Source organism: Miscanthus floridulus, unplaced genomic scaffold, assembly GCF_019320115.1.
Source record: "Miscanthus floridulus cultivar M001 unplaced genomic scaffold, ASM1932011v1 fs_362_1_2, whole genome shotgun sequence".
Taxonomy (NCBI): Eukaryota; Viridiplantae; Streptophyta; class Magnoliopsida; order Poales; family Poaceae; genus Miscanthus; species Miscanthus floridulus.
In genome coordinates, this window is record NW_027096637.1 from 1 (window position 1) to 26,662 (window position 26,662).

A 26,662-nucleotide genomic window follows, 5' to 3' on the forward strand; every position below is an offset into this window, starting at 1 on the left:
CGAACAAGCTCTGATTTGTTGGGAGAGAGAAATACTGTTCATTAACTGAAAAAGTACGGATTATAAGCCAAGCGAACAGGGTGTATGACAGCAATCTATGGTGGCAACAGCGAAAGAGGATCTGCGTGATCGGACCAGCCAGCTCAGCCGCCTGCGTGCCCTCACATGTGAGACGCCATCTAACACATGTAGGCTAATGCCAATCCGACTACGTCTAGACAAGGCCTTAGACGTGACTTCCTCGTGACTCTTGAGAGACATGTTCTATGGCCCACGGAACACGTAGGAGATCTTAACGCCGCCCAGATCTTAACGCCGCCCCCCCTCTCTCTCTCTCTCTCCAGACATCGTTGTTTTTGGTGGATTAAGCAATAGGATGCACTTGTAGTAAATGGCAGGAGTAACATTCGCCAACAATGGGCCAGCATTACGTGATCCACTTGTACACTTACATGTATACACGTACAGATCCAACTAGAGCGTCGCACTTGCTTCTGATGATGAGTCGTAACAAAGCGAGTTCGGTAAACCTATTGGAGTTGAATAGAGGCAGGTGGCAGAGCAAGCCTAAACAAACTAACAAAGTCTCTGAAACCGACGCGGCCTTCTGTCGCCTATTGTTTAGTTTACGCTCTACGACGACTCCATGTTCTACCAAACCATGGCAAACACGAGTCAAAGACACTGACACACTGTCATTGCCACGCCACGCACGGGTTAAAGAAACACGATGAGCAGAGGACCAACCTCCAGAAGCTAAGGATAATGGCGCGGGTCGGATGTTTGTTTACTGCTCTGGGTAGCAGGTAGGCACGACGGTGCCAACGAAGGCACACAGGTTAATGAAGCGCTCGGCTGGCCGAGACCCGAGGCAGCGGCTCCATGCCACGGATGGGGTGCGAGCGAAGCAATGCAGCGAGAGTGAGGAGGGAGGACGGGAGGGGAGACAGACCTGTTGCAGCGAACCTGGGCGTCGTCAGAGGCCTGCTGGTCCTGGCAGATTCCCCGCCACCCGGGCGGCGCCGGGCCCATGCCGTCGTCCCTGAAGCTGCCGACCTCCGGCCACACCCCTGCACAAGAGCACGAGCATTGTTTAATCATCTCGTCGCACGCGGGCATGGCCGCGAATACTATAATCCGATGGAGGGAGGGGAGCAGCCCAGCCGGAGGATAGGACTAGACTCCACATGCGGGACTTCCCTGCCGGCTGCCGCCAGCCACAGAGCCCGTGGCGTCCGAATTTTTTACTTTTTAGTTTTTTTTTTTTAGTTTCTTGCACAATAAATCTCTGGCGGAAAGAATTTAGAAAATAGACCCTAGCTCGGCGCCACCGATGCTGGCGCCGAGCTCGGCGCCGTTGACGCTGGCGCCGAGCATGCAGTACGACGTGCGTGAATAGCAAAGTACGACGTGCGTGATTTTACAGCAGAGGTCAGAGGGCCAGATTACGCCAGAGGGGAGGAAGGAAAGAAGAATTCGCTGGATCAGGGACATGCAGCCGGGCGGGCAGGGCCAAGCCTTGCCGTCCGTGTGCCGTCCCAGACGGGTAGGGCTGAATACCAGACCAGTCTGTCGATGGATCGATTGATGCACGAGCAGAAGTGAAATTTTTGTATTTTGGTCCCTTTTGAAAACATTTTAACCTAGCCTGTTGCGGGTGCCGAGAAACCATTCAGAGCGGTAGAGACGATGCTACCGGAGGTAGTGCATGCCCGCTGCCTAGTCTGTTGCGGCAAGCCAAGGTAACGTCTCGGCGCCATAGGTCATAGCGCCGACCACTAAATTTAACCTAACACCCTAGTTTTACCGTGAGACGGATATATAAACAAATTTCAGCATGTCCATCTCATGGTAAATTTAGGGACTTAGCCAAAATTTTATATATCCATCTCACTGTAAAACTAGGGTGTTAGCCAAAATTTTATATATCCATTTTGGCATGCTCGGCGCCAGCGTCAACGGCGCCGAGCTTCCTTCCATGTAAGTTTGCCCTAGCCTAGGGGCTCGGCGCCAGCATCGGTGGCGCCGAGCTCGGCGTCAGCATCGGTGGTGCCGAGCTAGGGTCTATTTTCTGAATTCTTTCCGCCAGGAGTCTATTTGTGAGAAACTTTTAAAAAAAAGAGCTAAAAAGTAAAAAATTCGGCCGTGGCGCCCCCAGGGACTGAGGGAATTACGGCTCTGTGCGCCTGGGCTCTGGCTGCGGCAGGCGCAGCCGTGCAAAAGCCCTTTCCATGCTTTGAAGACCGCCATCTCAGCCTGCTTTCACGAGCTCGGCCACGTACATGTACTGCCCTTTACCACGTACGATTGCTTCTCACATGCTAGTACTCGATACAAGTATTTCGCCCTGTTCAATTGAACTTATTCGGCACTATTTTTTTAAGCTATGGAACGATATTTTTCTCTGGTAACATTTCAGCATAAGAATCAACATAAACGGACATTGCGTTTGTTTGCAAAATGCTATTCGTGACTAGGCCTTATTCGCTGGAGTTTCAGCCTGCTCTAGCTCTACGGCCTCTATGCCCTGTTCATTTCGCTGAAATTTGGCTTATGCTGAAATTATGTGAGAAGAAAATATTGTTCGTTCGCTGAAAAATATTGCTGAAGTAGTGCAGCAGAATAGGACAGCTGAAATTCTGTGAGAAGAAAACATTATTCGTTCGCTGAAAAATATTGCTGAAGTAGTGTAGCAGAATAGGGCAGCTACATTGCAGTAATAAGGACTTGTTTTTATCTCTTCTTTTAAAATAAATTAGGCTGTTAAAACTTTTTTTTTTGGCTCTGTTCGTCAGGACTTATTGCTGCTACTGCTAATTTATAGGGCTGATTTGTTGTCTAGAGAAAAATACTATTTCTAAGACTGAAAAGTAGAACTGATTCTACCGATAAGCTCAAGAGAACAGGGTCTTAGCTCTACTAGCTCTAGCTCACAGTGTACTGTAGCAATCAGTCGAGAAAGCGGTGCTGAACGTGCCTGAGAAAATGACAGTGACTCAGTGAGTACTCTCTCTAGTGCCACCACGTTTGGTTTCTTGTTGCTCCTACGTGCTACAGTCCTACTGCCTGTCCTACAGTAAAATCCAAGCAGCTCTCGATCGATTGAGCTGCACAGCAGCTCCTCCGAACCCGAGAAGCCACAACCACAATCCGCCCAGAAAAAAAAAACTGTCGAAAAGCCATGAAAGCCGCGGCAGGCAGCGGACGCTGGCAGCCGTTCCCACGGGAGCGGAACGGAAGACTCCAATCCATCTGCGTGCGGTGCGCTGCGCCCTCCGCTCCACTCCACCGGCACACAAACAAAAACTCATCGCGAAGCGCAAGCTAGCCCCAGCAGCGTCTGCGTCTGCGCAGATTCTGATTGCACCCGCTGCCGTGCCGCGCTCCGCGGCTGCGCGCGCCTCACAAGCCAACAGAACCACAGAAGCATGGCAGTCGCCGCTGCTGGCGGCTGCACTCCTCCGGCTTACACGGTCTGGCCTTGTGTGATGTGTCGATGAGCTGGCGCAGCAGGATTTGGACTGTTTTTTTTTTTTGGTCTTTAGCAACACGTACACATCGATCTGTTTTGGAAGTGTGAAGGTGAAGATAGGACTGTTTTGGAAGTGTTCTAGTACTAATCTATAGTGCTATTGGTTCAGTGGCTCTAATCCCCGAACGTAGCAAATCGCGGTGAAAAGCTGAAGAGACCATGAGCATGAAGAGGTGAGCGTGTTACCGGTGTCGAGATTGCCGACGACGACGCCCTCACCGAACCTCGCCTTGGCCCAGATGGAGCTGGGCCTCACCCGGCCACCCTCCTCCATCCCGAGGAACTCCCACGACCGCGTCGTGTGCAGCGGGTGGCCTCGGTTCGGGAACACCGAGACGACGCGCCGATGCCCTGCCATCGTCGTCGTCACGGAAGAGTAATTAGTCACAGTAGTGTAACATCAGAGAACGACATACTAGCTAGCTCGTGGACGACGGCGGCAACGACGGCCGGAGAAGAGAGATCGAACACGAGCGAGCCCACACGTACTGGAGACCTCCGCCGCCTCGTCCTCCTCCAGCGTCGCGGCGAAGCCGTTGATGTAGCGGGTGTACGAGTAGAAGATGGCATCCCTCGCCCTGGCCTCGCTGCGCAGGACGGAGCCCAGGAGCGCGTAGTGCGAGCTCCTGGCGCGCTCCCGGCAGGACGCCAGCGCCGCGCCCGCCCGGCCATGAGAGTGGCCGCCGAGGTAGACGACGTACGACTGCGAGAGAGCAGGAACAGCGGCCAGCTTTCCGTCAGCACTCAGCAGAAACAGTGAAGACAACCGAAAGAGAGCGAGCAGCGAGTCAAAGCTTCAGAACAGACTACAGTGAGCTACTCTACTCGCCTTTTTGGCAGCTGAGGCCGGCTGCTGCTGCAGAGCACAGGTGATCAGCAGCGCGATAGAGAGAAGAGCACGGCGATTTCTCGGACAAGTTGAAGCGCGCATCATCTCCTTGTGCTGATGCTTGGACTAACAGCTGGTTGTTTGTTGAGAATGGAGCGGGCAGTGGAGTGAGGAGCTGCGATGCTGGTGCGGAGCAGAGTGGATGTTCTTGCTTGGGCACTGTTGTTTTTATAGGCAGCTCCAAGGATGGGTGACATCTGACATGGCATGGGGGTGGGTCTTGTCCTAACAAAAAGTAGTGGAGCTTTCTGTTTGCCGAAAAGCCCCCTTTTTTGGTGAGCAAAGCGGGTAAGCGGCGTGCCTTTCAGTTATCCCGCCACCCCCTGGGCAGAGATTACGCTGGTAAAAAGGAAAACTTTGAGGAGACCTTCCGCTGGAGAGGTGATGGTGTCGTCGAACTCGTGCAAAACGCTAGGGCCACTGGCTTTTTTGAGAATTGATGGGTAGGTAGGTTTGTTTCTGCATCTTGTGCAGAGATATTTGTTTGTGCGGACTGACAGAGCTTGTGGCTTATTGTTCCAATCTCGAATGATGACTGCGCATTATCAGGTGATGAAGACGAAACATACGAAGAGAAACTGCGTGTTGGGGGAGAGGGAGGGAAAGGCGTTTTGGGTATTCACGAGTCACGACTGCAAAGAGCAGAGGGCAAAGCTGCTGGACTGGGCCGGCCGGCTTGCGTGGCCTGTGGGGGCCCAAACCTTTGCTTGGTCTCGTCAACGGTCAACGGAAGTCGGCAACGAAGGTGATTCACACCGAGTCACTGAGTCATGATTGCAAATTGATTATTTTATTATGTCAGATTCTGAATATTTTTGGTAACGTAGTGAGGATCAAAATCACCCCACTTCACTGGTCACAGTAAACTACTGAACATTTGCCACCTTTATATAAAGGAGGATAACCTTGCACTAGTACAGTGCAGGAACATCGAAGCAGCACTGAAAAATCTATGGCGTGGCGCTCAACTGACTGGGAATCACATACCCTCGTAAAGTCCGGTAAGACGTCTCCAATAAAGTACCTATAAGAACATCTAAATTCAAAATAGGTCTTCTATGCTACTGTATTCGTCTCCAACAGAGTATCTATATGGTAGACCTATTTTGGGTGACAGAACAGGCACAATTCAAATATGGATATCCTCTTTTCTAAAGACTCATTTTGCAGAAAGAGTTCTCTTTTGGGTCATATTGTTGGAGAAGATAAAAATCGGGTCTTGAACATTTTGTCTGTATCGCTACCCAAACGTCGAATAGGTCTTGTATTTTGGATGTTGTTGATGGGTCTTATATTTTAGATGCTGTTGTTGGAGATAGTCTAAGGGCCTGCACTATACATGGCCAACCGGGCCACACGGCACGACACTGGCACGGGCACTATGCAGCACTACACTATGGCGGCACGTCACTAGGCGGCACGACATCCTACCGTGTCGTGCCATCTCGGGCTACCGTGCCTAACTCTCGGCCCAGGCACGACACTGTAGCTCCTCAGCCGTGACGTGTCGTGCTCATAGGTACGGCGGCCCACCATGGCCGTGCCGGCCCGTGGCTGCAAGGAGGAGCCGAGGAGCTTGCTGCGTCGCTGCCATGATGAACACGCCGTCGTCGGGCCACTCCTCGGCCCCGCGCCGTCGCAGCCGCAGCTGTGCCTCGCACTGTTGCCGTCGTAGTGGCGCCTTGAGGAAAAGACGAGCGGGGGAGGGAATAGCCTGGGACCGCGGAAAAGACGAGCGGGAGAGGGAATAGCCTGGGACCGCCGGCCTAGGAAGTCAGAGGTGGAGCTGAGGACGGAAGAGTAGAGAGCGAAATAAACGGCGGCGGCTGGAAGGGGAAAGAATGAGGAGCAAAATTCGCCGTCGGTCCCTCAACTTGGCTAGCGGTGTTATCCAGGTCCCTGAACGTCTAAAGTGATATCTGTGGGTCCCTAAACTTGGCATACGGTGTCATCCAGGTCCCTAAACTTTTAGAGTGATCACAGCATGTTCCTAAACTTGATCGGCGGTGTCACCCTGGTCCTTGAACTTTCGAGGTGATCACCGCAGGCCCCTAAACTTAGCAAACGGTATCATCTATGTCCAAATGTGGTCTAACCTACTCTATAAACTGGCATGGCACGCTGGCTGTACGTTAGACGTGGATCCAACATGTGTCAATTAATCAATCATTATTTATATAATATTTATCATGAGAATATAAATTATATAAAATAATTTGCATCAGCAAAAAATAAATTAAAGTATGAAAATAATTTACAACAACAAATATATTAGGTTTAAACTAAAATAGAAAAATACTAAAATTAACCTAGTATTTATGTATCATTAGTAGTATCAAAATAATATTAAATTTCCTATAGTATTAAAAGTTTTCTCTATTAATAGTATTATAGTATTAGAGATTTTAATAATAGTATTATAGTACTAAAAGTTTTAATAATAATGTTATAATATTAATAACAGACAAAAGTTACTTCTAATACTACTATTAAAACTTTTAAAATAATACTAAAACTAGAAGTAACTTTTAATAGATAAAACTTTTAATACTATAGGTAACTTTTAATATTATTATATTTAGACAAGAACGACACCACTTGTCAAGTTTAGGGACCTTTGGTGATCACCTTAAAAGTTTAGGGACCGGGATGACATCACCCGCTAAGTTTAGGGACCTACGATGATCACCTTGAAAGTTTAGGGACCTAGATGACACCATCTGCCAAGTTTAGGGGCCCACAGATACCACTTTAGATGTTCAGGGACCTGGATGACACCATCGGCCAAGTTCGGGGCCCGATGGTGAATTTTGCTAAAAATGAGAGAGAGGAGGGAGTTGCTTTTATGCCTAGGTCAGAAGTGTTGCAAGGTAATCCAATGGCTAGAATTACTGCAAATCAATCCAACGATAAAAAATAATCAGACCACCATCGTGCCGGCCCATTAACCATGCCATGCCCGTGCCGGTACTACGGGCTGGACATGCGGCCAGGCATGGCCCTACATCATGCCCGTGCCGGCACTGGCACTATGGACCCGGTGCCCGGACCGTACTCGTGTCGTGCTTTTTTGGGTTAGGCCCATGTCGGCCCATCGTGCTTGGCCCATTTGGCCATCTATAGCTTGCACCTCCGTGCTCTGGACGAAGTCGGGTTGGTTCGTGACGGACCTGACCCAAGCCCACTTGTGGTCCATGGTGTCCATGGGGTTGTGCGCCTCGGCGACCTCCACCACGGGGATGTAGCCATAGTTGCCGTTGATCGGTCCCGAGACGAACCCCGTGTACCCTGCCATGGCGCCGTGGATCGCCGAGTGCGCCAACAGCGTGCTGTACATGTTGTCTTCGGCGTTGGCCGCCACGGTGCGGACCATGTATGTCGGGTTGATGTACTTCACCGTGAGCAGCTCCCCGGCGTGCTCCGCCGCCCACCACGCCCCGAGCTCGGCCTTGAGCCACGCGCCCACGTCCAGGAGCACCGGGTTGCCGGACTCGTCGTGCGGCTACTGTGGGTCGGCCGATCTCACGATGAGGCGCTGCCCGGCGCCCTCGGTGACGGCGACCACGGCGCGGCCTTTCTCCCTGAGGCGGCGGTACAGGAACTCAAACAGCCCGCCGACGCCGTAGAGGTTGAAGTCCTCCTCGGGGATGAGGCAGCAGTCGAAGTCGCGGCTGCTGAGCGTGGCATGCAGCGCGATGTGACCTGCGCTCCGGCCCATGAGCTTCACGAGCCCCACGCCATTGGCCGCGCTCTCGGCCTCCACCTGTGCCGCACCGATGGCACGCTGCACCACCTCCACCGCCATGTGGAACCCAAAGGAGCGGTGGATAATGCCCACGTCGTTGTCCACCGTCTTCGGGACGCCCACGACAGCGACGGGGAGGCCACGCCGCCAGACCTCCTCGAAGATCCTCACCAGCCCGCGCATCGTGCTATCACCGTCGATGGCGCACACCTGGTTGAACCCATGTCGGTCGATGGCATCCATGATCCTAGCGAGGTCAAACCCACCGCACGACGTGCCCAGCACGGTGCCCCCGACCTTGTGCCAGTGGTGCAACATAGTGGGCTCCAGCGGTAGTGTAACACCCCTGGTGTTACGAGTTTATTTAGCACCGCGATTTAGGCCTAAGAAAAATTTCCGAAACGAGTTTTTCGGGTTTTTAATTTAAAACGTACTTGCTGCGACAAGTGAATCCCGTGTGACTTAGTTTCGTGGACTCAAATCAACGCTCAAGATAAATTACGCAGTGCGTAGAAATATTCAGGAATGTCCGACGACGATTCTAGAGAACGTTTTGTTCGGTTAGATTAAGCATGAAAATCAACTTTTATAAATAAAATAAAATCCATTAATAAATAGAACAATACATATATATAAACTCACGGATTTATTTTGTTAAGCACGAACTGACGAGAAAGAGAGCACAACAGCTTCGTTTATTTTTTTCGGCGTGCACCATACTCGCCTGAAATCAAACATGCTTCACTGTAGCTGGCACGTCGTGCACGTCGGGACAGCAGCACCGCAGGGGAACACTGTAGCGTCGCGAGGATCACTGTAGCGCGTAGAAAAACACTGTAGCACAAAGAAAAACACGCCTTCCTGCAGACAACCATGACTTCCATGACCTCTGACAGCTCTTGACTATCTTTAGTATGCACCTGCAAACTAAGTCATGTCTTCCTGCTATAGTATACTAGCTCAAGCACCAAAGTTTCCCATGAATTAATTAGCTGTCTCCAAAGTCAAGTCTACGACGTGTTATTAGGAAAAGAATGTGATGCATGAGCAGCATGCCGCACACATAAGCAAGTGGTGTGGGAGCTGGGGACTATCGATGCAAGCAGTTAGTTGTTCAGCCTAGCTAGCTTCTCTCACTATCCGACGACGACTACTGTCAGGCAGTCACCATCTGCTGTAATAAGCCCGATAAAAACACGATAGCTGTAGCAGCATGGAAACACTGTTCATCCGAAGCATCCTGTCGTTCGCAGCAACGTTTTATTACCTTTAAGCAAGCTAGTTAGCCACTAACCTTACGACGCGTCGCTGTCGCGCCTTCGCGTCTCCTGTCTTTAAAAAGGATACGCCGAGCTGCCGAGCCGTTCTGCTCCGCTGCTCACTTGTTTCTCTCAACTCCAGTTCGTCTGTTCTTGCCCGAGAAAGCCGCGTCTATCGTTTTCTCCGCAAGCTGAAATCGACCGAGGTAGCTAGCCTCCAAAAATTCCTTCATTCTCCTTCTCCATTATTTTTGACCCAACGGTGCAGTGTTTGAAAGGAGACCAAGCGAACATTAATTTGTGCATGGCAGCCAAGCATACAGGCTTGACTGACTGAGCTACTTGTCTTGCCCCAAATTTTTGACGGCAGCGACTTGTCTTGGCCGAAACTTTTGACGAGAGGGCCAACAGAGAGTTAATACGAGAGATAAATGATGCAAGCGTCCGTGCTAGTGCATGCAGCAGCCATGCAGAGGGAGAGGACAGTGGCATATGCAAATTGCTTCCTGTCGTGCATGGTGGAGTGCCCTGGTACTATGCGAAGGAGAGGAGACCAATTAGTCTTGGGTTCGTACATGAAAGCCAGCGCACCAGCAGCATTTTTATAGCACCAGCAGTCAAGCAACGCAAGCTGCATTAGGCCATTTCTTCTTCGTCTCCAACCACGCCCTGCACCACAGCACGTCATGCTGCTGCCACTGCATGCCGGCGCAACCACGCTCCGGTTGCCTCCGCACGCCCACGGCTTAGCGACGTCCACACGTGACTCCGTCTCTGCCGACCTATTGCCCTGGCTAAGCTCCAACTTATCTCTTTCGTCTTTTAAATATCTTGTTTATGCATGTTTTCCTTAGACAAGCATATTGCAACGATGTATACCATTTAGGTGCGATGGTGGATTAACTGGAATAACCAAAAGAAGGCATGATGGTGACCACACATCGATGGAGGAACGATGAGGGATCGTGGGATCAACTGGAGTAGCTAAAAGATGATGCTATGGTGATCACATCACGAAGATGGAATGCTAACTTTTGGTTATATTTTACCCAGGCAAGCCCCGGTGCATAACCTCTACTTTTCTGCAGTTTAAATTATATTTGTGCATTAAGTTTAAGGAGTTGAATGAAACCCACTTGCATATATATTTTTATTCCTATGAGTCTTACTAGTATGACAGGATCGTGTAGAATGCTATGCTACAGGACTCCGGTAGAAGTCGAGTGATTACCTGTCACTCGCGAGAGATAGGAAATATATTATTGGATTACTATCACTTGGAAAATATCAAAATGGTGGAAAGGAAAATGGTGACCGGGCAGGGATATGGTTTGGGTATTGGTGAGTGTAAGGAGTTGTGTCGCCGTGGACATGGGGCATAGCTTGGTTACACTATTTTTTCCCTGTCTGGTCGGTTAAGGACCGATCGTTGCATATGACTCTAGGCAGGTCACAGACTTATTATCCCGAGCACATACTTGTGTATGGGCACTTGGAAGACTTGTTGCTCTCTTGTCGCGGATCCGGCTCTTTCCGGACCGACTGTTAGGGTTTTATTTTGGTGGAGGAGGTCCTTACACCGCACTGAGTCCGGGACTCAGGGGCGGGGGCTTGGAGTCCCAGTTTGGACGGGGACCTGGACACCCGGGACAGGAGAGTGATGGGTTGGTCCTGCTTGTGCCCGGGGTACAAGCAGGGCGTGTGTTTTCGGGGTACCCAGCTGGGGGCATTAATTCGCGAATCGCGGGGCTATCCGGTACGGCTTGTCTGCGGTTTAGCATCGTAGTAAGAACTGAAGATGAAAGATGAAAGATGGAAAAGGAAATCTGATTGCTTATCACCTGCTTGAAAGTAGCACAGGTGCTTACATAGAATGGTTAGTTAATGAACCAATGCGGCTATTATTAAAAATCAAATATAAGGACGTACGCTTAGTAATGCTTTCTGCAAATGCAACCCACAAACCAGATAGCCTTGCATATCCTTGGAGTCTTTTCTTTTCTCCTGCCGGGTAAGTCTTGCTGAGTACAATTGAGTACTCAGGGTTTTATTCCCCCTGTTGCAGGTGACAGGTGGACGCTTGAGCTGACCTTTGTGTGTGGATTCCTCCTGGTGGGCTCAACGAGGATTCCTTTACGTCGCAATCGTAGTTTCTATTTATAACTCTCACCAAATGTTTTTATAAATGAAAGTTTCATAATCTGTTGTAGTAGTTTATATATCAATACTTCATCATATCATTAAGAGATGTTTATTTCCGCTATAATTCTGATCACATGTTTAAATTCCGCTGTACATTAAATTATTTATAACTCTGATAATATGATTACATTCCGCTGTTATACAATAACTATTATACTCTGATGTTGTACTAAAAGGGATGTATGAAATGGTTAAGAATGATGTAAGCTTTGTTCTCTCATTTGTGATCCTGATGGCAAAAATGTGGATTTTTGGGTTCTCCCCTGGGGTGTGCCCGACGGAACCGAGTAATTTAGTGTTCTCCCTTGAGTACTTAGTGTCTAATGAAAGACAAGCACTCCTGTGAGGCATTAGATTAGGCGGTTCTGCCACAGGTGGTATCAGAGCATAAATGAGGAAATAAAGCTTTCAAAACCTTTTCTAAGCTAAAAATTGACAACCTGTTTTTGCAAAAAGTTAGGACGTTTACATGCGAAGTTATATAAGTCGCCCTATTACTATGGTTATGTATCTAGGATAGATGGCACTCTGCTGACTTAGATAGGCTTAATCAAGTTTTCTGCAGGTACACTGACTCGAGCATAGTTCGATAGTATCGACTAGCTACAGGGAGAGAACGTTGTGCCAAAAATATGAGAACGGTTGCCCTATATGCTGGCAACAATGGAAGGACGTATAGGACGTGCATTCATGCATATCCTGTTTGTGCATTGTAGCACTCGTATTGCTTGTAGATACACCCTCCATAGGTGTCACGACTGACTCGTTCCTGTTCCATAGTTAGGTCTGCACTGTGGTTTTGTGTTTCGTGTTCACTCGTGGTTTCACGCCTGTCGTGACCCATGTCTCCCCGTACCCTTTTTATATGCTCTTGTCGGACCCTTGCCCTGCAGTCGTACTAGTCAGTAATGGCCTCGAACGTCGCTCGCCTCAAACACGCAGAATTTGGTCGATTCGTCGTAGTGATCTCACGCGGGAACCCTAGTGAACCGCGCCAGGACCACTGAGCGCTCCGCCTTTATAAGCAGAGCCTGTGTTAGCCTTGGTATCACCACTCGGCGCACTTTAGCTCATTTAGCTTTTCCTTTGAGCAAGCGTTTCGCTCAGCCTTCCTTGCAACCACTGCCAGAGATGGCAGGAGCCTGGGTTAGTACCTACTATCTAGATGTGGAGGGTTTTCCCAAAATCCTGCATGCCACCCTGCAAAAGCTCGGAGTCAAAGATCGTCTAGAGTATGAGGGCTGTGAGTATGAGATGCATGGCACCGATCGGTGTGAGGTTACCGTCTACATTGGGAAGAGTGAAGAGTTCCCCGACGTCACTGAAGCCTGGAGTGTGACCGCAACCGGGTGTAGCTTCACCGACACCTATCAGGTTGTGGCCCGTAAAGCCTTGCGGTACCTCTGCCAGATCTATGAAGAGCCCATTGCCCGTACCCCCATGCGGTTCTTTCCACCTTTGGACAGGAATCGGCGGGCATGGAGGGCTCGCATGGAGGCTTTGCAAGGGCGGGATGCGCAAGAGGACAGTCCAACCGTGGTGTCCTTGACCACGTACATGCTTGCTTTGGATGAGCAGTATGACCGGCAAGCCTTGGAGCTGAGGGCGTGCCTTCAGCGTGCCGAGGAAGCCGAGATCTTCAACAGGATGCTCCAGGTGCAGCTTGCCAAAGCGCATGCCAGCGCTGCAGCTGCTGAGAGCCGAGAGGCTACCATGGAGGAAGCTCTAAAGGGGGCTGAAGATTGGCATGTCCATCAGCTATGGGTGGCCTATCTTATCACCAGGGCCGAGCGGAGGACGCTGTCTGCTGAAGGGCAGGATGCCCCAATCTTGGAAGGGATCCCTATCCACCCACCAGAGAGAAGAAGAACCGGTGATGCAGCACCACCAGCACCTCCACCCTCGGAAGTGTCAGAAGTCGAACCCTTGGTTCCTCTCACTCAGCCGTTGCCACGAGAAGATGTAGACTAGTTGCCTTGGGATGTTGTACCGTAGTAGTAGTGTTTTTCGTTGCTGTCCCCCTGTATTGTACTCTTGCCGTTGTTATCATCCGTAGTTGTTGAGATCATCCGACCGTAGGTGAATGCTAGGCTGTGAATGTGAGCCTGAATGCTTGTACGTTGTACCCGTATCAGATCGTTGGAACATGCATTTTGTTATTTTGCTGTGTTTATTACGTTCATCTACCTTAAAGTTTCGTTAGATGTGCTTAAAGTTTTCTAGGGTGAAATTAAGCGGGTTGCAAGAGAAGTTGACATTCAGATGCTAGTAGATTAGCCATGAACATAGGACACTGTATCGACTAATTGTGGATGTCCCGGCAAAACACTTGAATCTCTTTAAAACAAATCCGTCGTTGGATTTGTATTCCTTGTCCCTTGTTGTGGAGGGAACCTTTGTTGTTTAAATTTTTCCCTTGCAATACTCCCCTTACTCTGTGGTCTATGACCCCACCGCCTTCATAGCGTGTAAGTTGGTAATAGTTGCCTGGTTAAAAGCTTATGGTGCTGCGATGAAACTGAGGGCTCCCTGTGGAACAGCTGCCACATGGTGACGCTGCTTGGCACGCGCTGGTATCGAGGTTGTTAACCAAGTACCTTTACTAAGTTACACCGCCATACCACTTTTGCTACAAATAATTTTCTTGAAAATGTTCAGGTGTTTAAACAGGAAATCCACAACGGGTCGATGAATTAGTGTTCTCTCAAAGTAAGCAAGAGGAGGTGGTTTTGGAGGAAGAAAGTATGGCATGGTATTAGTCTACATGAAAGACGGACGTGGTCGAGTAAAAGAAAGAAAAGAAGAGTAGTAAGGAAGGATAGTCTCAAGTAGTAGGGAGTGCTTGTAAAAGCCTGAGTGGATGTCATGTCCCAAGCCCTGTGTTTAGTTGACCACGCTATGTATGCCGGGTTATTTCATTGCATGCCCTGTGAACGCCGTCTGTGTCAGGCCCTTTAGCTTCCCTTTCTCGTGTGGCCACAGCATTGTGCCGCACTCGCCGTCCTTGTGCACTGTGCACTTTTCCTTTCCTGGCGTCCGGTCGGCTCTCTACCCCGCACCGTCGTTCCCGGTACCGGACCCCCCCTCATTTCCCCTTCCCTCTCCTTTCTCTCTTCTTTTGGTGACACGACCGCCCGCACGCCTGCCTCCTCGAGCGGACCCCCTCTCCTCTCCTTTATTTCCCCCTCTACCGCTCGCGTAGGAAGCGCACCATGTCCGATCTTATCTTCATAGCATGAACCGTCTTGTATCCCATCCACTCCGCCTCCATTGCCAGTGATTTGCGCTCCACCTCCATTCGCTACTATAAAATCCCCTTGGTTCTTGCTCTTCTTCTTCATCCACATTCCCCCATATTCGGAGCATAGCTACGAGATCCAGTCGACGTTGTGAAGCTAGGTTCGCCTGTCTGAGGTGATGGTGTGATCTAAGAAGAAGAAAGGATCTGGTTCGCCGAAGAAGTTCAAGTTCGTTTGGATAGTTCGATTTTAGGGTTCGCGATGTTTTACTTCTCAGTCGACTGTTTTTGGATCTGTTGGTGCTACGCTATGTTTTGGATAATCATTATCTTGTTGTTTCTCCATTGCCCTCGTCTATCTCGACTTCTAGATTAAGTCTCGGTTGTACTATGTTGCTCTTAACCATGTATCCCTAGATCCCCGTGTGGTTGAGTATTTGAAGTCGTGTAATCTTTCGTGTAATCTCTGATCTACGAAATATAATCACGTTTTTCCCTTCTAGTTCTAGCTTCGAATCTCGGGACGAGATTCTTTTTAAGGGGGGTTGGTTGTAACACCCCTGGAGTTACGAGTTTATTTAGCACCGCGATTTAGGCTTAAGAAAAATTTCCGAAACGAGTTTTTTGGGTTTTTAATTTAAAACGTACTTGCTACGACAAGTGAATCCCGTATGACTTAGTTTCGTGGACTCAAATCAACGCTCAAGATAAATTACGCAGTGCGTAGAAATATTCAGGAATGTCCGACGACGATTCTAGAGAACGTTTTGTTCGGTTAGATTAAGCATGAAAATCAACTTTTATAAATAAAATAAAATCCATTAATAAATAGAACGATACATATATATAAACTCACGGATTTATTTTGTTAAGCACAAACTGACGAGAAAGAGAGCGCAGCAGCTTCGTTTATTTTTTTCGGCGTGCACCATACTCGCCTGAAATCAAACATGCTTCACTGTAGCTGGCACGTCGTGCACGTCGGGGCAGTAGCACCGCAGAGGAACACTGTAGCGTCGCGAAATCACTGTAGCGCGCAGAAAAACACTGTAGCACGAAGAAAAACACGGCTTCCTGCAGACAACCATGACTTCCATGACCTCTGACAGCTCTTGACTATCTTTAGTATGCACCTGCAAACTAAGTCATGTCTTCCTGCTATAGTATACTAGCTCAAGCACCAAAGTTTCCCATGAATTAATTAGCTGTCTCCAAAGTCAAGTCTACGACGTGTTATTAGAAAAAGAATGTGATGCATGAGCAGCATGCCGCACACATAAGCAAGTGGTGTGGGAGCTGGGGACTATCGATGCAAGCAGTTAGTTGTTCACCCTAGCTAGCTTCTCTCACTATCCGACGACGACTACTGTCAGGCAGTCACCATCTGCTGTAATAAGCCCGGTAAAAACACGGTAGCTGTAGCAGCATGGAAACACTGTTCATCCGAAGCATCCCGTCGTTCGCAGCAATGTTTTATTACCTTTAAGCAAGCTAGTTAGCCACTAACCTTACGACGCGTCGCTGTCGCGCCTTCGCGTCTCCAGTCTTTAAAAAGGATACGCCGAGCTGCCGAGCCGTTCTGCTCCGCTGCTCACTTGTTTCTCTCAACTCCAGTTCGTCTGTTCTTGCCCGAGAAAGCCGCGTCTATCGTTTTCTCCGCAAGCTGAAATCGACCGAGGTAGCTAGCCTCCAAAAATTCCTTCATTCTCCTTCTCCATTATTTTTGACCCAACGGTGCAGTGTTTGAAAGGAGACCAAGCGAACATTAATTTGTGCATGGCAACCAGGCATACAGGCTTGACTGACTAAGCTACTTGTCTTGCCCCAAATTTTTGACGGCAGCGACTTGTCTTGGCCGAAACTTTTGACGAGAGGGCCAACAGAGAGTTAATACGAGAGATAAATGATGCAAGCGTCCGTGCTAGTGCATGCAGCAGCCATGCAGAGGGAGAGGACAGTGGCATATGCAAATTGCTTCCTGTCGTGCATGGTGGAGTGCCCCGGTACTATGCGAAGGAGAGGAGACCAATTAGTCTTGGGTTCATACATGAAAGCCAGCGCACCAGCAGCATTTTTATAGCACCAGCAGCCAAGCAACGCAAGCTGCATTAGGCCATTTCTTCTTCGTCTCCAACCACACCCTGCACCACAGCACGTCATGCTGCTGCCACTGCATGCCGGCGCAACCACGCTCCGGTTGCCTCCGCACGCCCGCGGCTTAGCGACGTCCACACGTGACTCCATCTCTGTCGACCTGTTGCCCTGGCTAAGCTCCAACTTATCTCTTTCGTCTTTTAAATATCTTGTTTATGCATGTTTTCCTTAGACAAGCATATTGCAACGATGTATACCATTTAGGTGCAATGGTGGATTAACTGGAATAACCAAAAGAAGGCATGATGGTGACCACACATCGATGGAGGAACGATGAGGGATCGTGGGATCAACTGGAGTAGCTAAAAGATGATGCTATGGTGATCACATCACGAAGATGGAATGCTAACTTTTGGTTATATTTTACCCAGGCAAGCCCCGGTGCATAACCTCTACTTTTCTGCAGTTTAAATTATATTTGTGCATTAAGTTTAAGGAGTTGAATGAAACCCACTTGCATATATATCTTTATTCCTATGAGTCTTACTAGTATGACAGGATCGTGTAGAATGCTATGCTACAGGACTCCGGTAGAAGTCGAGTGATTACCTGTCACTCGCGAGAGATAGGAAATATATTATTGGATTACTATCACTTGGAAAATATCAAAATGGTGGAAAGGAAAATGGTGACCGGGCAGGGATATGGTTTGGGTATTGGTGAGTGTAAGGAGTTGTGTCACCGTGGACACGGGGCATAGCTTGGTTACACTATTTTTTCCCTGTCTGGTCGGTTAAGGACCGATCGTTGCATATGACTCTAGGCAGGTCACAGACTTATTATCCCGAGCACATACTTGTGTATGGGCACTTGGAAGACTTGTTGCTCTCTTGTCGCGGATCCGGCTCTTTCCGGACCGACTGTTAGGGTTTTATTTTGGTGGAGGAGGTCCTTGCACCGCACTGAGTCCGGGACTCAGGGGCGGGGGCTTGGAGTCCCAGTTTGGACAGGGACCTGGACACCCGGGACAGGAGAGTGATGGGTTGGTCCTGCTTGTGCCCGGGGTACAAGCAGGGCGTGTGTTTTCGGGGTACCCAGCTGGGGGCATTGATTCGCGAATCGCCGGGCTATCCGGTACGGCTTGTCTGCGGTTTAGCATCGTAGTAAGAACTGAAGATGAAAGATGAAAGATGGAAAAGGAAATCTGATTGCTTACCACCTGCTTGAAAGTAGCACAGGTGCTTACATAGAATGGTTAGTTAATGAACCAATGTGGCTATTATTAAAAATCAAATATAAGGACGCACGCTTAGTAATGCTTTCTGCAAATGCAACCCACAAACCAGATAGCCTTGCATATCCTTGGAGTCTTTTCTTTTCTCCTGCCGGGTAAGTCTTGCTGAGTACAATTGAGTACTCAGGGTTTTATTCCCCCTGTTGCAGGTGACAGGTGGACGCTTGAGCTGACCTTTGTGTGTGGATTCCTCCTGGTGGGCTCAACGAGGATTCCTTTACGTCGCAATCGTAGTTTCTATTTATAACTCTCACCAAATGTTTTTATAAATGAAAGTTTCATAATCTGTTGTAGTAGTTTATATATCAATACTTCATCATATCATTAAGAGATGTTTATTTCCGCTATAATTCTGATCACATGTTTAAATTCTGCTGTACATTAAATTATTTATAACTCTGATAATATGATTACATTCCGCTGTTATACAATAACTATTATACTCTGATGTTGTACTAAAAGGGATGTATGAAATGGTTAAGAATGATGTAAGCTTTGTTCTCTCATTTGTGATCCTGATGGCAAAAATGTGGATTTTTGGGTTCTCCCCTGGGGTGTGCCCGACGGAACCGAGTAATTTAGTGTTCTCCCTTGAGTGCTTAGTGTCTAATGGAAGACAAGCACTCCTGTGAGGCATTAGATTAGGCGGTTCTGCCACAGGTAGGGGGCTCATCCTCCTCGGAGTAGAATCTGCGGTACCCATTCTGGACGCCGAAGATGGCGCGCACGCCGTAGAGCTCCCAGAGCCCGATGACGAGCTCCTAGACGATGGTGTTTGTGCCAGGGCAGAGCCCGCCGCACGTGACTATTGCCGCACGCACGCGCGCTGGGTTGAAAGAACTCAACAATAGTTACAAGCCATAGTTACAAGCTAAATTTATGAAAGAACTCAACAATAAGAACAATTAACACCAAACCTGGGGGTTAAAGAGAACAATAATACATGTTTAAAAGTTGTTGTCCATGCACTACTAAGCAACCAATCATCAAGGTCTTTGACCCAGCATGGGCAGAAGGACCACCTAGGTGGTCCAAAGCAGTTCATGCTATAGTTAACATCAAACATCCTAATTGAATGTTTTGGTATAGCACATTGTCTAGACAATAATATGGCAACAAGTACCACTACAGAGTACGTAAGCAGTGGAAAGGTAAATTGATCAAAAGGATATCCTAGAGATGTCTTATTCACAACATAACAAATCCATATGATAGAATATATTTAGTGGAGCAGTGTTGTAACCAAATGTCATTGCCTGACCTTGATTGGATACTTCACTTCTCCCTTGGCATTTGTAATCTTCACACCTTGAACTGCCTCAACAACCTAAGAAATAAAAGTCAGGATGACTTACATCAAATAGTTCAAAGCAATGCCTATAGAAAGGCAGTGAAACCATAGCAGTTAGCTACTAGGATAAATTCTGTGAGGCGAAAACCATAACAACACATTATTACTGATCTCAAGAGAATGATAAGAGCACAAATGCAGATAACCACTAAAGGCATGACAAAAAAATCCTCTTGAGTCCATAACAGTCACTCCACTATAGTTTTGTACAACATACTTTTGAGTCCATAACTTTGCCTAATACAAAAAAAAATCCAAGATACCAACCTAGTAGCAGCTCCATGCATGCAGCGTGGATGCAAAAAAAGTTGTGCGGTTCCCCATAATGGCTTGATATTGGTCTCATCCTACATTTAGTTCAGATGAAACAGAAAATTGAGCAAACAGAGAAATGCACTACACTTTCGTACAGCCCAAGTGCTAGCAACTTAGATTACACTAACCTGGAGCTGCTTTGCTAGCTCAACTATCTCATCCAAGTTAGCATTTGTTTCCTGCAATGTCAAATAACAGTATTAGGAAATTTCTGACGGTCAAGTTACACCCAACCCCACAGAAATTCCATTAGTAAACCAAAGTCGTCAAATGATATGGCCTAGTTGAAATTTTGAATACTGACAGGTTGAGCAGGACAACAAGTCAACAAGTGAGAAATGAGAAAGTGATCTATTGGGCTAATAACTTGGACTTCAAGATTGATACAAACTAGTAAGGAACTCATTCTTAAAAAGTTATTTTAGTGTTGCTGCCTTTTTCTTTCAATGGACAATTCCTTTTGCTAATATGCAGCCAAATGCATAATAGAAATTACCTTGTCTAAGGGGTGGTGGAAGTGGAAAGCAAGTTAGAAAACAAGGTTTTATCTGCAAATAAATGAAAACATTTTAGATTATGACAACATCAGCAAACTAGGATCAGTGACAAAGTGACTTGAAAAACAAAACTGGTTAGTTTCACTTAATTGCAAACTGTTATAAAAAAGTAATATGACATTAGTCTGGAGACCCGGGTTCGAGCCCTACATCTCCTTAATTTAAAGGAAAAAGTCTGTTTTTGGCCCTCCAACTATGGCAGCAGTTTGGTTTTAGCCCTCAAACTCCAAAACCAGACATCCGCAGTCCCTCAACTCTCAAAACTGTTTAAAATTGGCCCTCGCGCCCATTCGACCGCGGTATTCGCACAGTAAACCCGCCACGACCCCGCCTATCAGGCCTTTCCCTCTCACCGCCAGGTTGGGCCCACCTGTCATCCCCTCCCTCTCTTCGCGGGCCCTGCCTGTCAGGCCTTTGACCGAATTCACGCAGGCGCTAGTGTGAGTGGCGCACGGTGCACCGAGTGCACGCGAGCGTGGCAAGGGGCACAGCTGCCTCTCTTCCTCCTCGGCCGCGCTCTCGCTGGCGGCGAACTTGCTCGGCCACGCTCTACGGCGGCTCAGGGAGATAGAGAAGGGGGTCTATGGTTCCGCGAGGTCATGGTGAATACTCTGAGGGGCTGAAGGTGGTGGATTGAAGCTTAAGGCGGCTGGCAATGGCACTGCGACAGCACGGGGATGACTGTGGGGCTCCCTAGGTGTCGGTGAAGCTCCAGCGGGGTCCTTCTAGCCTTCTAGGGCTTCGACGAGGCCTGCTAGGGCTCCAGATGTGGCTCTAGAGGCTCGGGCAAGGCTGGCCACGTTGACAGCGACACGGCGGCGACGGCGGGTCACGGCGAGGCTGCTGCGCACCTAGGCAGAGCCAATGGGCACCACGACTAAGCGCCAGTGTCCAAAACTCATGGCGGAGTCCGCACCGTGACTAAGCACAGGGCGGAGCTCCGGCTAGCTACTGCTTGCTTCACTGTGCGTGCGCACTGGGAGGGAAGGGGTGCCAAGCGTGCGCTGCAGCCTGCTCAACGAGCTGGGCATGGAACCGAAGAGAGTCGTGGAGGGATGGGGATGCTCACTGTGTGATCTATTTGGTCGGAGAGCTGGGGGAGAAAGGGGGAGCAGAGCAGAGCAGAGATGTGGAGCGGAGGGAGAAGGGGGAAGCCGGGGAGCAGTGCGATTCGGCTCGTCGGCGTAGGGCGGTGGCGGTGCTTGGTGGCCGAGCGGCGGGGGAGCTAGGGGCGCGGTGGAGCAGGGCACGGCGATGGCGACAGCGGCTTCGGCTCCGGTGTAGGTCGGTGCTAGGGAAGAAAGGGAGAGCAGAGGCGTGGTGGACCAGGGCGCGGCGACGGCGGCAGAGCAAAGAGCAGAGGAGAGGAGGAAGAAGAGGGAGCAGAGGAGGTGGCAGAGGCGCGGGACTCCGGTGAGCGGACGGACAATGGCGGCCTCGGCATAGAAGAGCTCGGCAGCGACTGCGACTCCGACTCCGTCGGCATCTCCATCACATGCTCGTTGCGGAGAAACCGAGCTACAGCGACACCGAGGAGCTCCGCCGAGCTCGTGCGCCACCATAGCCACGCCATTACCTGAACCATCACGCCAGTAGCTCCGCCTTGCTTCGCGCCACCATCTCCACCCACTCGCAGTGTCGATCGAGCCTAGGTGAGGGCCTATTGGCCACTTTCGCCGCCACCCCGCCATGACCGGGGCTCGCCGGACTTCGAGCTTCCTGTGGCCGGCTATCACCGAAGCTCTCTCACTCCCTTCTCTTCCTTCCCTCGTCTTCCCCGCGAACCCTAGAAGCTCATACCGAGCTTAGCCACACCCGCCATGGTCGGATTTCGCTGGAGCGCCGTCGGGCCCTCGTCGCCGTCCACCATGCACGCCGCCACCCTAGTTAGAGATCGGTAGGGGTTAAACCCTAGGCACCTTTAGGTGCGGCTCGTCGCGAGGAGCACGCCGGTGCCCTTGGTTTCGCCAGATTCCTCGCCGACGGCGAGAAATCACCGGCCATCTCCCTCCCCTGCCTCTGTTTCGCTGCTGGTTGGGGAAAGGCCTGACAGGTGGGGCCCGCAAAGAGAGGGAGGGGATGACAGGTGGGCCCAACCTGGCGGTGAGAGGGAAAGGCCTGACAGGCAGGGTCGTGGAGAGTTTACTGTGCGGAAACCGCGGTCGAATGGGCGCGAGGGCCAATTTTAAACGGTTTTGAGAGTTGAGGGACTGCGGGTGTCTGGTTTTGGAGTTGGAGGGCTAAAACCAAACTGCTGCCATAGTTGGAGGGCCAAAAATGGACTTTTCCTAATTTAAAGCGGGGGTGCGGTCTGCTCCTTCCCGTGAAGTTTTTTTTAAAAAAAGTAATATGGCATTAAAATTCAGGAATGCCCCATTTCATTTTAGAAGACAAACCCTAAATCTAAAGTATGTGCATGTTCTGTTACTTCAAGCTTATCAAATGCATGTATTACTAAGAAAAGCTGTAGTGTAAGAAAATACTAAGTTACTAGTAATTAAAGATATCAAAATAAAATTCAGATTCCACACTGGAAGTCGCAGTAATAAACACACCCACCCACCCAACCACCATAATTTTCTTTGACAACACATTCCATTACTAGGCATACTCCTCGTGAGTTTCATAGTTGCTAAGAGTACTTCAGATCCTGCCATCCAACTCAAGTCAAACTTTGAGATTTGAATACCTCGTAATATGTTCGAACTCGTACGCACCTCAAAATTGGACACAACCTTACCTTTACCATGCTGTTGATATTTGTGGATTTACATTGCCACTTGTTGTGCAAAAAAGTTATTTTTCTATTTTTTAACTAACTAATTAATACACCCTTGTGAAGTAGCTTGCAAAATAATTATTTTATATACCCCTAATTACATTTTTACATGTAATAGACAACATTTAAGTTGTCATGTAGGAGTTTCAAGAATTTTTCAACAGATTTAGTATTTTCTATCATTTAAATGAATTTCTACACACTTATCAAAAGTAATTCCAAGTTGAACTATGCGTACCTCCAATAAGATTCAAAAAATGCACGCGGTAGTGTGCTCGAGCGGCGATGCGCATGGACGACATGGTCGGGCGCTGGTGGCGAGCTGTTGGCGCAGCACGGCGGCGTCGAGGCGCATCGGGCGCGGTGACGGCGGCCAGATGGTAATATAAAGGCTACTTAATGTCGAACACACCTCAGTACTCCAATGGTAGATGAGGGTTTGCTTGTACTTTAGTTCCTGGGATCAAATCCTCCGTGGAGCATTTTTTTGTTAATAGAATATATTTTTTTGTCTATTGCAACCATTTTTGATATATTGCAACACTTTTAGGCCGTTGCATCAGGAGTAGTCTACTGCATGGAGCATTTTGTCTATTGCAACCATTTTTGGTACATTGCAACACTTTTAGGCTGTTGCATCAGAGCGGGTCCCACTGGCTGGATTCCCGCGCAACCAGTATTTGCTCCCGTGTAGGTGTGAATGAAATGGTGCGGTGAGCGGCGCAGGCCGTGGGGCTGGTGACGTGGTCCGGCCAGTCCTATGCCTCCACGTCGGTACGGTGGGCCCCGTGGTCAGCGACGAAGACAGAACCGCTTGCCACGCCTGTCATCACGTGTTCATTCTTTTTCTTCTAGAATTTTTATGAACTCCTACAATTTTGAAATAGTAGATAATTTCTAATGGAAAAGTCGTCGAAAACAAAGTTGTAGAACCCACTGAGATCTACAATTTCGGTTTTGGTACATTCTCCATCCGTCTTTGTTTCAACAATTCAAAATTTGAATTTTAAAATATAAGAATTCGAATAGAATTTTGGGATAGTAAATGATTTCAAATGAAAACATTATCAACAACAAAGTTGTAGAAATCATAAAGATCTACAACTTTTATTTTGGTCATTTCTTTATCCAACTTTGTTTGAATAATTCAAAATTTGAATTTCAAAATATGAGAGCTTCAAACATGTTTTTTGGACAGTTAATGATTTCAAATGAAAAAGTCGTCAGCAATAAAGTTGTACAACCCAACGTGATCTACAACTCTTGTATTGGTAATTTCTCCATCCGACAAAATGTTAGTATACATTGTTCACAATTGGATACATCTTTCATATTAATCACTTATAATTATGTGAGAGATGTATCAATTTGTGAACAATGTCTATTGCCACCTTGTTAAAATCATTTGAGTTTTTTATATGATGATTAGATAACAAAAACATGTTACCATGCAAAATTGTAGAATTTTCTGACAAAATTTAAAATTATTACAATTATTTGATCTTAATTTAGGAATAGAAGGATGAATTATCTCTAGCAAACAAATGTTTTCCCTAACAACTCTGGGATATGGGATAGAGTGAAATGTATGACTATAAATATGTTCTTTGTAAATTTTTTTGACTCCTGTTGGAGGTACGCACAGTTCAATTTGGAATTACTTTCGGTAAGCACGCAGAAATTTATTTAAAAGATAGAAAATATCAAATGAGTTCTAATTTTTTTGAAACTCCTACACAACAACATATACATAGGCTATTGCTTGTTAAAAAAGTTTTAGAAATACCAACTATTAAGAATAGAAATACCAACTATTCATGTGTTCTTCATTCCAAATCTGTTCATCTAACTGGATGGAATTAGTACTTGAAGAAAATTACCCCAACTTGGCACAAACACTTGCTGTAGCCTGGTGGTTAGACTTCCTTGGTTCCTTGTCCTATTCTCTCACTAACATGTTAAGAACAATGTATGCCGAAGTAAATCATAAACAATGAAGTGGTGTGGTGGTACGGTGTGCTTGGCTTTAGTCCGAGGTCTTGGGTTCAATTCTCTTGGCCAGCATCTTTTTTTTGCCCTTTTCACATCAATTCCCTCGGCAGATGGGCTCCAGCTTGCAACTGGCGCCAGCAGGCCTACTCGGACCAGGCGTAAGCGTGCAACCTAGCCCATATTTTTTCGGTTTTGAATTTCAAATGATTGGACCAAACATGTATAAGGAAACATGCTAGAAAAAATCACAAACACAACCATGATGTGGTGGTAAGACATGCTCATCTTTAGGCCTCGTTTAGTTCCGGAATTTTTTGGCTTTTGGCTACTGTAGCACTTTCGTTTTTATTTGGTAAAAATTGTCTAATTATGGACTATTTAGGCTTAAAAGATTCGTCTCACGATTTCTCGGCTAACTGTGTAATTAGTTTTTTTTCATCTACATTTAGTACTCCATGCATGTGCCGCAAGATTTGATGTGACGGGGAATCTTGAAAATTTTTAGTTTTTGGCTTGCATCTAAACGGGGCCTTAGTGGCAGGTCGCGGGTTTGAATCCTCCTCACCCCTATTTTTTGGTATATTATTCAGAAATGCGTGGAGCATTTTATTTATTGTAACCATTTTTGGTATATTGCAACACTTTTAGGCCGTTGTATCAGGGGTAGTCTAATGTGTGGAGCATTTTGTCTATTGCAACCATTTTTGTATATTGCAACACTTTTAGGCCGTTGCATCAGGGGTAGTCTATAGCAACACAAAAAAATCGTGACAATATTAACATGATATTACGTCCATTTAGGATTGTAGTTGCAATAAGTACTTAACAATTGCAACGCCACAAAAGATTATTACAACCCCAGAAAACCGTGGCAATAGGAACATGCTATTGCATCCATTCAAAATTCTTGTTGCAATAATCACCCAAGCAATTGCAACACCATGGAACATTATTGCAACCCATAACAACCATGGCAATAGTTACAAGCAAAAGCAATCAAATCCAATATAGTTGCAATAACACCAAGTAATTGCAACGAAAATCAATACTATTGCAACTCAAAAATGTCATGGCAATAATGCCAACTAATTGCAACAGAATTCTTAAATGGTTGCAGTAGCACATGCCTGTTGCAACGACAAACCACACATATTGCAATACATTTAGTCCGTTGCATTATAGGCACATATTGCAACCATTTTATGGAAAGGTTGCAATACGATCCACCTATGACAACCAAATTAGCGGTGTTGTAATTATGTGGTGTGGCATTAGAGGTGAATCCTTGTAGTGGGTGGTGCGTGATGGGGTTGGGGATGTTCGCGGCGTGGTCGAGGGTGGGGAGGCTGTGGAGCGTGAACGACGGCAGGCGCATCTCGCCATTGTCCATGGTTGTGTCACGGTGTCTAGTCTGT

At 47.8% G+C, this 26,662-nt stretch overlaps 1 protein-coding gene and 1 pseudogene across 1 annotated transcript; both read right to left on the reverse strand.

Moving 5' to 3' along the window:
* Positions 1 to 948: 948 nt before the first annotated feature.
* Positions 949 to 4,541, reverse strand: LOC136531479 (subtilisin-like protease SBT5.3; the record flags this gene model as incomplete). The annotated part of the gene is made up of 4 exons (XM_066524136.1): positions 4,362 to 4,541; positions 4,022 to 4,235; positions 3,719 to 3,883; positions 949 to 1,070 (listed from the first exon to the last, which is right to left on the reverse strand). Coding segments are annotated over exons 1-4 (606 nt in total), but the record flags the coding sequence as incomplete, so codon positions are not given.
* Positions 4,542 to 5,934: 1,393 nt separating this feature from the next.
* Positions 5,935 to 26,637, reverse strand: LOC136531480 (ATP-dependent 6-phosphofructokinase 2-like; annotated as a pseudogene).
* Positions 26,638 to 26,662: the final 25 nt, after the last annotated feature.